Source organism: Alosa sapidissima, chromosome 23 (assembly GCF_018492685.1).
Source record: "Alosa sapidissima isolate fAloSap1 chromosome 23, fAloSap1.pri, whole genome shotgun sequence".
Classification (NCBI taxonomy): domain Eukaryota; kingdom Metazoa; phylum Chordata; class Actinopteri; order Clupeiformes; family Clupeidae; genus Alosa; species Alosa sapidissima.
The window spans coordinates 4655380-4666662 of NC_055979.1; the positions used below are offsets into that span (position 1 = coordinate 4655380).

At 44.3% G+C, this 11283-nt stretch overlaps 1 protein-coding gene and 1 long non-coding RNA gene across 3 annotated transcripts in view; one reads left to right on the top strand and one right to left on the bottom strand.

Annotated features, from left to right (window-relative positions):
• Positions 1-8018, bottom strand: part of LOC121698779 — a 20315-nt gene extending 12297 nt beyond the window's left edge. Inside the window, exons 1-2 of the long non-coding RNA XR_006026859.1 lie at positions 8006-8018; positions 4951-4956 (exon numbers count right to left, since the gene is read on the bottom strand). This is a non-coding gene — a long non-coding RNA (uncharacterized LOC121698779). The remainder of the gene's footprint in view (positions 1-4950; positions 4957-8005) is intronic.
• Positions 1-10068, top strand: part of LOC121698778 (follistatin-related protein 1-like) — a 10966-nt gene extending 898 nt beyond the window's left edge. Inside the window, exons 3-11 of one of the 2 annotated variants that reach the window (XM_042081150.1) lie at positions 6211-6312; positions 6531-6660; positions 6924-6956; positions 7053-7183; positions 7290-7408; positions 7578-7690; positions 7885-7995; positions 8364-8473; positions 8928-10068. In XM_042081150.1, coding sequence (XP_041937084.1) covers positions 6211-6312; positions 6531-6660; positions 6924-6956; positions 7053-7183; positions 7290-7408; positions 7578-7690; positions 7885-7995; positions 8364-8473; positions 8928-8972 — 894 coding nt within the window. In that variant the 3' untranslated portion in view covers positions 8973-10068. The remainder of the gene's footprint in view (positions 1-6210; positions 6313-6530; positions 6661-6923; positions 6957-7052; positions 7184-7289; positions 7409-7577; positions 7691-7884; positions 7996-8363; positions 8474-8927) is intronic. The other variant, XM_042081151.1, reaches the window with a different exon arrangement.
• Positions 10069-11283: the final 1215 nt, after the last annotated feature.

The following is an 11283-nucleotide window of genomic DNA, read 5'->3' on the forward strand; positions in this document are numbered from 1 at the left end:
GAACAGATGGCGACAGCCCTCTCTGGGTTTTTGGCAGCTCTCAGGTGTTGACAAACAGATTCGTGAGACAGATGTGAGTGCCTTTTCATGTGTTCACCAGAAGCTGTTTCGAAACCAGCCACATCACGTCTGAAAATGTGTGTGCGTGTATGAGTATGTGGCAAAGGCTTAGTCAGGCCAATGACAATTGCTAGTCTTGCGTGCAGTGTTCCTCTGCCGTTCAACTCTAGTTCTCAGCTATTCCTCTGACTGAGCTCTTGTGCCAAGTGCAGCCCTAGTTGATTTGAGAGCCAGAGGGGAGGAGAGAGATGACAAACGTGTGTGTTGTCTGGTGGGTGTCCCTCTGCTCTCTAATCCAGACATCTGTTTGCCATTACTCTAGCATTTATATCCCAGAGGACAGTGTGTGTGTGTGTGTGTGTGTGTGTGTGTGTGTTTGTGTATGCACGCACATACGTGTGTTTGTGTGTGTTTATATATCCATCTGTGTTTGTGTTTGTGAGTGTGTGCTGCTGTGTGTCTGTGTGAACTGTAAGTGTGAGTGTGAGTAAGGAGATAAGGATTGTGTGGGTGTTTATGTGCAGTGTACTTAAGACACAGTATGGATTTGGGACAGTAACGTAAGGTGAGGTTTGAGGCTTTCATAGGGTGACAGGCCCCTTAACCTGCAAATTATTCTGACTTCACCTGCCTTCTCACTCTGGCCCTCTCTAGAGTCTTGAATAATAAAAAGGAAGTGGTGCTCTCGGTCCACATCAGCCAAGAAATTTATATTTGTTTTTTGTTATCAACATTTTTATTAGAAAAGATTGAAATGTTACATTTACAGTCACATTTTACAGTGAACATTCACACCACAAACTACAGTAGGACACTCAACACATAGCTCATGAGAGAGAAAAGTGAGATAGTGAAGGAGGCAAAAGATAGTAGTTACAATGTCAATGTTAGCTAGTAAGTAAAAAGCATTCCCCAGAAAAACAAAAAAAAACAAGTCTACATTCAGCAAAGAATATTCTGTTTCACAAGGTGGTCTTGGATGGACAGGGTAATCCACGTCCATGCCTGGATCGTTGTTGGCTTGGCCTTGTTAAGGCGTGCAATTGTAAAGGAATTTATATTTGTGAGCTTTTTCCAGTGGTAATAGTCCAGCATGTGAACACACAAGTGTCAGTCTGAATTAATACTGTATCCAGGATGAGCAGCTGGGTGCAGATAGCTCAGGCAGTCCAGCTGGGGCAGCTCTACACCAGAGGCAGCGAGGACAAGACCTGGGCCCTAAGAGCCCCTCATGCTGGCGCTCACTGTGGTAGAACATGTGGAAAAGACTAAATGGAAGAAACAGACACACACACACACACACACTCACACACACACACACACACAAACAAACATGCACACACATGCACTGATAATTACCAAGTGTGACTGGGTACTACTCCAGTCAGTCATTAGACGTGAGTCTGGCGTGCAGGCATGTAGTTAGATCAGCATGTTCACCCAGAGGCAACTCTAGTGCTCTAGTGTTCATTTGTGAATGTGCTTTGAATCCAAGTTAAATCTAAGACATTTTCAGGGATAAGAGATAGACCACTGATGTACCTTTTCATCCTTGCAATGGTGTGCATGTCCTGATTGTGCAGTGGTATGTATGTCCAGTTTGTGTTTTCATGCACATTCGTGTGTGTGTGTGTGTGTGTGTGTGTGTGTGTGCATGTGTCTGTAAAGAGACTTGAGGACCGTATGTATGTCTTATGGGTATGCAGTGGCATGTATGACCATTGACCAGGATGTGTGTGTGTGTGTGTGTGTGTGTGGGGGGGGGGGGGGGGGGGGTGGTGGTGATGGCAGCAGCTGGTCTCAGGCGGACAGAAGAGTAGGAGGGTGATGGGGCAGTGGCAGCGGTGGGGGTTGTGGTGCCTTAGGCCTTCTTCAGTCTTGAGGAATACAATGGAGACTGAGTGGAGACCACCTGCCCCTAACCATGAGGGAGTGTTAAGGGTGCTCATCTCTCATCTCTCAAGGGACAAGCACACACACATACGTATGTACACACACACACACACACACACACACACACACACACATGTTCAGACTTTGTCAGCTGTCATCTGTCACAGTATGACACTATGCTTGTTGACCTACTCAGTGTGTGTGTATGTATGGTATGTATGTGTGTGTGTGTGTGTGTGTGTGTGTGTGTGTGTGTGTGTGTGTGTGTGTGTGTGTGTGTGTGTGTGCGTGTGTACATGTGTGTGTGTCAGGTGTTACCCTGCACCTTAGCACACCGGGGGTAGGACACACACACACACTTCCAAAGAGAGTTGTTACTACATTCCTGCCATTCCTCCAACAGGGTCAGCAGACATGGTGTTGGTCAGCAGTCTGCTAGAGTCACACACACACACACACACACACACACACACACAGACACACACACACAGTCTGTACTTATTAGCACTCGCTGACCTGTGAAGGTGTGTGTATGTAAGAGAGAGAGAAAGAGAGAGAGTTTGTGGCAGTTATAAGCAGTCAGAAGTTTCCACTTAGACATTAATTGTGATGTTTTTAAAAGAGGTGCATTTGCTTTAAACTTACCGGTAGTTTCATCAAAGCGATTTACAATGTAGTCTTAGAACTGGATTTCTGTCTGAAGCCATGTGCTCACTGAGTATGTGTGTGTATATGTGTGTATATGTGTGTGTATATATATATGTGTGTGTGTGTGTGTGTGTGTGTGTGTGTGTTTGTGTTTTGGGTATTGCTAGTCTGGGAGCCAAATGCAAAGACTGAACCTTGTGAGATTGACTTTAATTAGTATTCAGTAAAATAAAGGCACTCCTCCCTCACCAGAACAGTAACCTGATTATTATAGGAATTAAAGACTTAAAGATGAAAAACACACAGTTAGATGCAGACATCACACACACACACACACACACACACACACACACACACACACACACACACACATGATGTGCATGCACACAGAGAGAGAAAGAAATAAGCAGCAGCAGCAGAAGAAGAAGCCCTACTTGTTGTTACTAGTGCGCTGTAGTTGGACAGTTGGCTATTGAAAGGTGCACTGCACCCACGAGGTCCTGGCATATTCTCACATTCCAGACAAAGCCCTGCAGGGAATGTTTACTTTCTCTCTCACATTTTCCATCTGTCTCTAATGTGCTATCTTCCTCTCACACCCTACATTTCCTTTACTCACTCACACACATTCCCCCTCTCCATCTCTCTCTGCCGCTCTCCTGCCATCTTCCCTCTGCTCTGGAGAGAGTCGTTGGATGTGTGTGGAATGTGTGTGTGTGTGTGTGTGTGTTGTGTGTGTACCTGAGCGATGTCTTTTTTGAATGTGTTTTTTCCATGTCAGCCCTTCTCAGAGCTACAGGCTGTGTCATAATTCATCACCTCTGGTGAAGGAATTCAGAAACGGACAGAAGTTAATAATAGGGCTGTCACTTTTGTGAAAAAATCCTGTTCGATTTTTGAGACATAAGTGTTCATTGAATCGATTGTAAAATCGATTTTTTATGTCTAAATACGTTTCCATTTTCAACGGCAAATATAGGCCAATTCACAAACAACTAACAGGCATTAGGACGAACGTAAAGAGGGAGCTTGTAGACGCAAGCCAGCAATATTTCTGATGATTTATTGGTGTGAAGTTTCGTGCCTGCAGTACTGCTGCAGGCTTCAACGTACCTGTGTCTGTGTTTACGATTAGAAATGTCAAACAAATTTCGCCTACGTAGAACTCGATTGCACAGTTTGCATAGCCTACCGCTTTGTTCTCCATAGTTTGATATACCAAAAATCCGAAGTATGCCTACTTCCACATCGAACTCAAGTTATTAGGGCCTATCACTCGTCTCTCTCATGTCGCACAGGTTGATTGCGTTGTTCTCCATTTTTTGGCAAAACACGAGCAGCACAGCAGCTGATTGAAACAGCTGTTTCCGGTGCGTAAAATTGGTGGGAATTTTCTATTTAGCTTTCGCAATGCTTACTGCACTTCGGAATTCATTTATATTCTTATATTCTTGTTTGTGAATTTTGTTACATCTATCCTTTTTATTTGTTTAATTCGTTTAAAATGAATAGTGTACATATTTGGTTAAAATCGATTCCCTATTTTAGTTTTCGAAACTTGTGTTGTTTGGTCCAATCGGTTGTGCAATCGATTTTCGAACGTAAAGTGACAGCCCTAGTTAATAAGCAAACCATGTGTTGGTTTGCACGTGTAACTGTGTGTAGGTGCCTGCATACGTTTTCATGTTCATTACAGGTGTCAGGGAGATACCTTTAGCAGGTTTTGGTGTCCTACTTTTACATTTTGAGATCTGATTACTGGTGCAGTCCTCTCCAGGCAAAACTCTCTCTTCCTCTCTCTTTCTCTCTCTCTCTCTCTCACACACACACACACACACACACACACACACACACACACACACACACACACACACACACACACACACACACACAGAGCAAACTTGATAGATCTGTGGAACACTGTGGAACACTGATTCTGCTGCTCCCAGGAATGTGGCCCATCAGTGGTGAGGGGTGAGAGGTGGGAGGTGAAGGGTCGGGGGTCAGGGGTGAGGACAGATGGCAGCACGTCCGTCTCTGAACCAGCTGCCGCAGGTGCAGACATGCTGTCTGCTCCACCCCGCTGAACATGTGGTCAAACAGGATGACCACTGGGTCAGACAGGAAATCAGCTGACTGACTATTCAGTCATCTTACTGAGAAGGATACCGTATCAGGATCAAGTGGAAGTGTATCAGGATCATACATGTTTTTCTATATTAATTTCCATATTAATACTATATAATAATGTGGGTTGGACAACACAGTTAAGTGATACTTTTATGGTAATGAAAGGTTTACTTTGTTCAAACAGTGTGTGTTACCATAGCAACGTGGATCTACCCAGACTGGCCTCTCATCCTCTTTTCCAGGACTGTTTTATGAGTCTTTTAAGCTTTTACAACAATGACAAAACCCCAGAGGCCAGGTGTACACATCCCTATTTGTGATTCAGCTGGGTGGGCATCTCGTAAAATAAAATAAAAAGGGGAATCAGGGAACGAGGGAGAGAGGACAGAGGTGTAAAAGACTGGAGAAAGAGGGAAAGAGCATGGGAGTTTGTGTGTGTGTGTGTGCGTGTGCGTGTGTGTGTGTGTGTGTGTGTGTCGGGGCGGAGGGATCCTGACGTTCACTTTTTTTAAAGGGAACCGCAGATTTTGTTGGTGGCCATCTGTGTCTCTGTTTCTGTCAGCATGTGTTTGTTTCTATGCAGTATTGTGTGTGTGTTTGTGTTTCTGTGTGTGTCTGTGTGTGAGGAGCCAGTGTCTGAGGGCATGTGTTGTATATTGTTATGCTAAGTGGAGCTGGCAGGAGGCTTTTACTGAAGGTGAAAGGTGAAGAGTTTGCCCCCATCTGGGAGACAGCGGTGCAGTCTGGTGTGCGCCTCTGTGCGTGTGTGTGGGGTGAAGGGGTGTGGGGGTCTTTGTGCCTGAAAGAGGATTCAGTCTGGACAGGAAACAAAAGATAAGCACACTTTTACTTTAAGCAAGTATCACTGTGTGTGTAAGTGTGTGTGTGTGTGCGTGTGTGGGTGGGTGTTAGGATTCAAATTTGATAGAAGAATACCATGTATGAGGTAGTGAGCCAAGCCTTCTGTCTGTCCATGTTTATATATTATTGCATTACATTGTGATACAAATTCAGCAAGGTTCCCACAGTCTTACTGTGAGACAGAGTTCATCTGTCTGCTAATCTGAAGTGTTCCAGAGGCTTAAGTGCTTGTGAGACTTGGTTTGTGAGAGTGGTTCAGCCACTGAAAATGGATTGGTTCAAGATGCCTCCTCACTGAAGCACATAAAATATGTGTGTAGCCTAGGTTTTATGAGTTGATTTGGATTTGAGATTAAATGTTTTACAACCGAAAATGGTAAAAGGTGATAAAGCTAAGACTTGAGGAATGTTCCTGTTGCCCCATATGTGTTCTGTCTCATATGGTTTCTCAACTGAACTTTGTGGAGTTAGCGCCATCTATTGGTAACCCTATTTAGAAAATACAGTTTACACAAATGAGGTCTACTGTATGTGTCTGTAATGTGACTGTGTTACGCTGCAATTACTGGAACTCTGTTTTACACCTCTGATTTGCCATTTTTGTTTGGGTTTTGGCAGGAAGTGTGGAAGAAATCACAGGTGTGCGCAAATGTGTTCTGTGGTGCTGGAAGGGAGTGTGCCGTCACAGAGAAGGGCGAACCAACCTGTCTGTGTGTTGAGGTAAGGCAAACACGCAAACACACACACACACACACACACACACACACACACACACACATGCACACACACACACACACACACACACACACACACACACACACAGAAATACTCAAGATCCAAGGACTCATTTGGTTACAATATTAACACACACATTGATGTATGTATATGGGTATGTAGTACTATATGTTGCGTTCACTGTATGTATGGTCTTTCTGCAGTTTTGTAAGCCCAACAAACGCACAGTGTGTGGCAGTAACGGGAAGACGTATCGCAACCACTGTGAGCTGCACAGAGACGCCTGCCTGACCGGAGTCAAGGTGCATGTGGCCCATGATGGACACTGTGAGGGTGAGCCTGCAGTATGCTCATGCACATGCTGTACACTTACTTGGTCTACTCACATGCTCTCAATCACACACATGCACGCACACACACACACACACACACACACACACACACACACACACACACACACACACACACACACACACACACACACACACACACACACACAGAAATACTCCAACTCATAAACAGGAGCAAAGAATATTGTGTAATATTACTATATTATATAGCTAAACGTTTAAATGGCCTGCTTCTCATTGTTCCAGAGCGAAAGACAGACAAGCCCGCTACAAGCCCCAGTAAGTCTTACTTATACTAGTTCAACCCCAGCCTGTGTTTATGGTCATGTTAAACTGTCTTGTCCTGACCTCTGGTTTCCTGTGACGTGTGCGCAGTCGTTTGTTACCTTGCCGACCGCAACCAGCTGCGCAGCCGTGTGATGGAGTGGCTTCAGGCAGAGGTGGTCCCTGATGGCTGGTTCTCCAAAGGCTCCAACTTCTCAGAAGTCCTGCTCAAGTACTTTGAGGTGTGTGTGTGTGTGTGTGTGTGTGTGTGTGTGTGTGTGTGTGTGTGTGTGGTAGCCAGGCTGACCTCTTCTCTCTCTGGCCCTGGCTGGGACTCCCCCCTTGCAGAATTACGATAACGGAGACTCAAAGCTGGATTCCACCGAGTTCCTCAATTTCATCCAGCACAACGAGACGGCCGTCAACATCACCTCCTACAACAACGAGGAGAACAACCGCTTGCTCAGGTCAGTTTAAAGTGAACAGGCACACACATACTCATATTCAATATACTAAAGTCTTTCAGTTGTGTTAAGTCTATGAACACTCATCTACAAGCACAAATGTAACACATGCCTTTGTCAAGCCTTATGTGAGTTTCTGCTATGGTGTGTGTGTGTGTGTGTGTGTGTACAGGAGCCTGTGTGTGGATGCCCTAATTGAGCTTTCAGATGAGAATGCAGACTGGAAGTTGAGCTTCAATGAGTTCCTGAACTGCCTTAAACCAGACTTCAACCCTCCAGAGAGAAGTAAGACTTTTATATGTGTTTGTCACACATGCATGCACACACATGCTCATGTACACACACAGCACATGCATACACATATGCATGCAGATACATACAAACAATAATGAGTCTACACATAATATGCACATACAGTGTCTAGTTACTCCTTTGTCTAATCAGTCATACCTCATGTGACGGCCTCTATCTCTTTCTAGAATGTGCTCTTGAGGATGAGACATATGAGGATGGTGCTGAGACGCAGGTGGAATGCAATCGGTGCGTCTGTGCATGTGGCAACTGGGTCTGCACAGCGGTGACCTGCGAGAGTAAGTCGACCTGCATCAGCCTCTCCTGCCTCAGGCCCGGTGTGCCTCCACCTGGCCAGGATACACTGAACACGCAACCAACGCGTAACGTTCCTGGAGCGTATGCTGCCACAGTGCGCGTTTACTAGTCTATTATCAATGGAAGTGGCTAGAAATGACCAGAAAGATGACCAGGCGTGTATGCACTGTGGATTGTGGTCATTCAGAAAAAAATAGACCAGCCTCCAATTTTTTGCATGGAACATGCACTCCGCAAACGCTCCACTACCGTTTCATGTTCAGTGTAGCCCTGCCGTAAGTTATTGTGTGAGTTTGTGTGCTATTGTGCCCTTCTTTACACCATCCATCTGTGTGTTCACTGTGCACAACAGGCCCAGATGCACTCCCTGCACTCCCTATGGAGGAGGCTGAGGGGATAGACCAGGAGATGACCGAAGAGGAGTGGACCAGGAGAGTGGCGGAGCTGAACAAACTTCAGGTGAGTGAGGAGAGGACACAGACGCCCACCAGAAGCACCAGGCCATGGGCTATCAGGATACAGAAATGATGTGGGATGTGGAATTCCCTGTTAGAGCCTTACAGGGAAGCTACACCAGGAGAGTAACTGAACCGTTCCATTCGTAAAAACACATTTCTTTCCACGCGTAAAAAAACATTTCAGAAGACTGGTCTATTTTTCTCGAACTTACGTGCCGTTATCACGTCTGGTGTAGCTATTTCCATTGATTATAGTGGAAGCTAATTGTTGCAGCAGACGAAACGTGAACGGAACGCTCCAGTTACGTGCCTGGTGTAGCTTCCCTGAAACACTAAAGAGAAAGAATGCTATTCCAGTGCTCCTAGTGGCTGACTATTCTTTGATTCAATCTGGACATTTCAGGACCCTAATTAATGTCCTATTCTCTATCTGCCTCCTTATCTGCCCTCCCCAGGAAACAGTGGAGACCATGAAAGTGAGCACTAAAGACATTGTGTGAGGAAAAGAGGGATGAATAACAGTGAAAGAGCAGAAAGAACAGCAAGAGGAAAATGTGCAGGGTGGCTCTTGGCCATTCTTGTATGACGGTCTGGAGGAGGACCAGTGGGTGCAGAGACAAAGAGGAATATTTAATTGGTTATCGGTTATTTTTATAATATTTTAATTATTTTTCATGTGTACTATTACTATTGTTTTGTATTTTTTGCATTGCTGTCTTCTTCTTCTTCTTCTTCTTCTTATATATTATTATTATTACTATCTTATACTTTCATGTAAAGGGAGTATGCCACATCATTGCAAATCAGTTGATAGATTAGCTATTTGATGTTTATTTCTTTTTTCAAATATTGCTTTACTTGCGGACAGGCAAGAGCAAGTGAAGTGTGGTCAGACCGACTGGTTTGACATCAGACACAGTAAGGGCCGTCCTAGGAGGAAAACAGATTGTGGGCTTATCGGACGGTGCAGACCTCTGGCTACTACTATCTATCAGATAGTCAGTCTGCACTTCAGAGCACCAATGTATTAGTAAACGAGTGGGAGGTCTGATGGGATCTTAGGGGTCACTGAGGAGTGGCCAATACTAGGCATATCGGTACTGAGTGTCATCTGATATAAAGGGTATGACAGGACAGATCCACCATGTCTGATGCCATAGGCTCAGTATAATGTATGGTATGATAAAACTCCACTAGGAGCTCATCCAGTGACATCAATGTCATACTGTTGTTACATCGCTTAATTTTTATTAAATGCATGGGATGGGCGTGGTGGCAGTCTCTCTGTCTCGCATCATGGCCAAAGAAGAAGCACTGTTAGTGCCAATATGAATTGCCCATTGAGTTTAACTCAGTTGGATTTAACATGACTATCTGATCTTCTTAGGGCTTTACATCCTAAAGGGGAACACTGATTGTTGTCACTGTAACTTATTAAGTCATTGCACAACTACTGAATATGCTTGAACACAAACATACACTATGTACAGTGCCAAACATCCATTTAGGGACATGGAGATAATGTAACATTAGTTAGTGCACTACTCAACTGTAGGCTACTGTTACTCAGCCAATAAACCATTTTATACCCCAGTGTCCAATATTGTGACAGTGCATTTTATGTGTTGTAACAGTACTTTTACCATGTTATTATCAATGTAATTTTGTATTAACCACTAACGTAAAATCATCTCAGTAATGCTCAGTTCAGCACTTTTTGAGGAGTTTCTATTGGTCCAGTTTTTTAGTAACCAGCTACATGCAAGTATATATATATTCAATGAAGCAGCAGTTGTTTAAGTCAGTAACAAAAAATACATAAAATAGTTTTTTGAGTGCTCAGTTTGTTGTATTAGTGTGTGTGCGTGTGTTAGAATTAAAGTTGACTGGTTGACTGGTGCTTTATCCGAAGCGAAAGGATTCACAACAACCGGTTGTCAGGTGATGACGTCACTGTGGCTCCACCACACCCTGCACGTGTGATTGTGAGTGTGTGTGTGTGTGTGTTTGCCACAGGTTGCCACAGGTTGGTTCATTGTGACAGCACACTCTCTTCCAGCACCATAGAACACATTTGCACACACCTGTGACTAAAGACACATCTAACACATGCGTGACATAGGCTACACTTAAGCCACAGACAGTGATATTATCACCTACTCTACAATAGCTGCCCATACGTACAGTAGGTATGCCTAGACACACAGAGATTGACATAAGCAACATTTTGCAACCATTTGCCACTTTTTAAGATGTTTAAAAAAAATAAAATAAAAAAATAGCCTTAATTCTCCCATAGGCTGCACTACCTTCTGTCCCTCTGTCTCCATAACAACCCACTACGACACTCCCCTGAGGAATCACCTGATGCACCTGCAGGAGTTCAGTTTCCGTGTTAACCCATTGGTGGTGTCAGTAGACGGGCTCTGGTGGTGTGCTTCACATCAGGGTCATGACCTATGACCCCACTCATCCCTGAGCTGCCGGCCCAGTAATGTACTACTGTTTATAAACTGTGCCAATTTATAATCTTTTAGTGCAACTGCATGGTTAGAAAGGCTCAAGCCATTATGTGTAGCCCTAGTCTAGCCTACTTCTGACCTGCATGATATGAGACAAAATGGGTCTCAGGGTGGACAGCTGTCCAACATCTTGTGGAACATTGGGGACATTTAGCCTAGTACAGAATTATAGCAACAAAAAAAAAATACTATTTGTTTTTACTTTAACTATTTACTCTAATGAAGCCGCATTCATGTTGATAGCAATGGTAGCGCTGGTAGGAAATTATGTGTGACTGATTGTCGTACG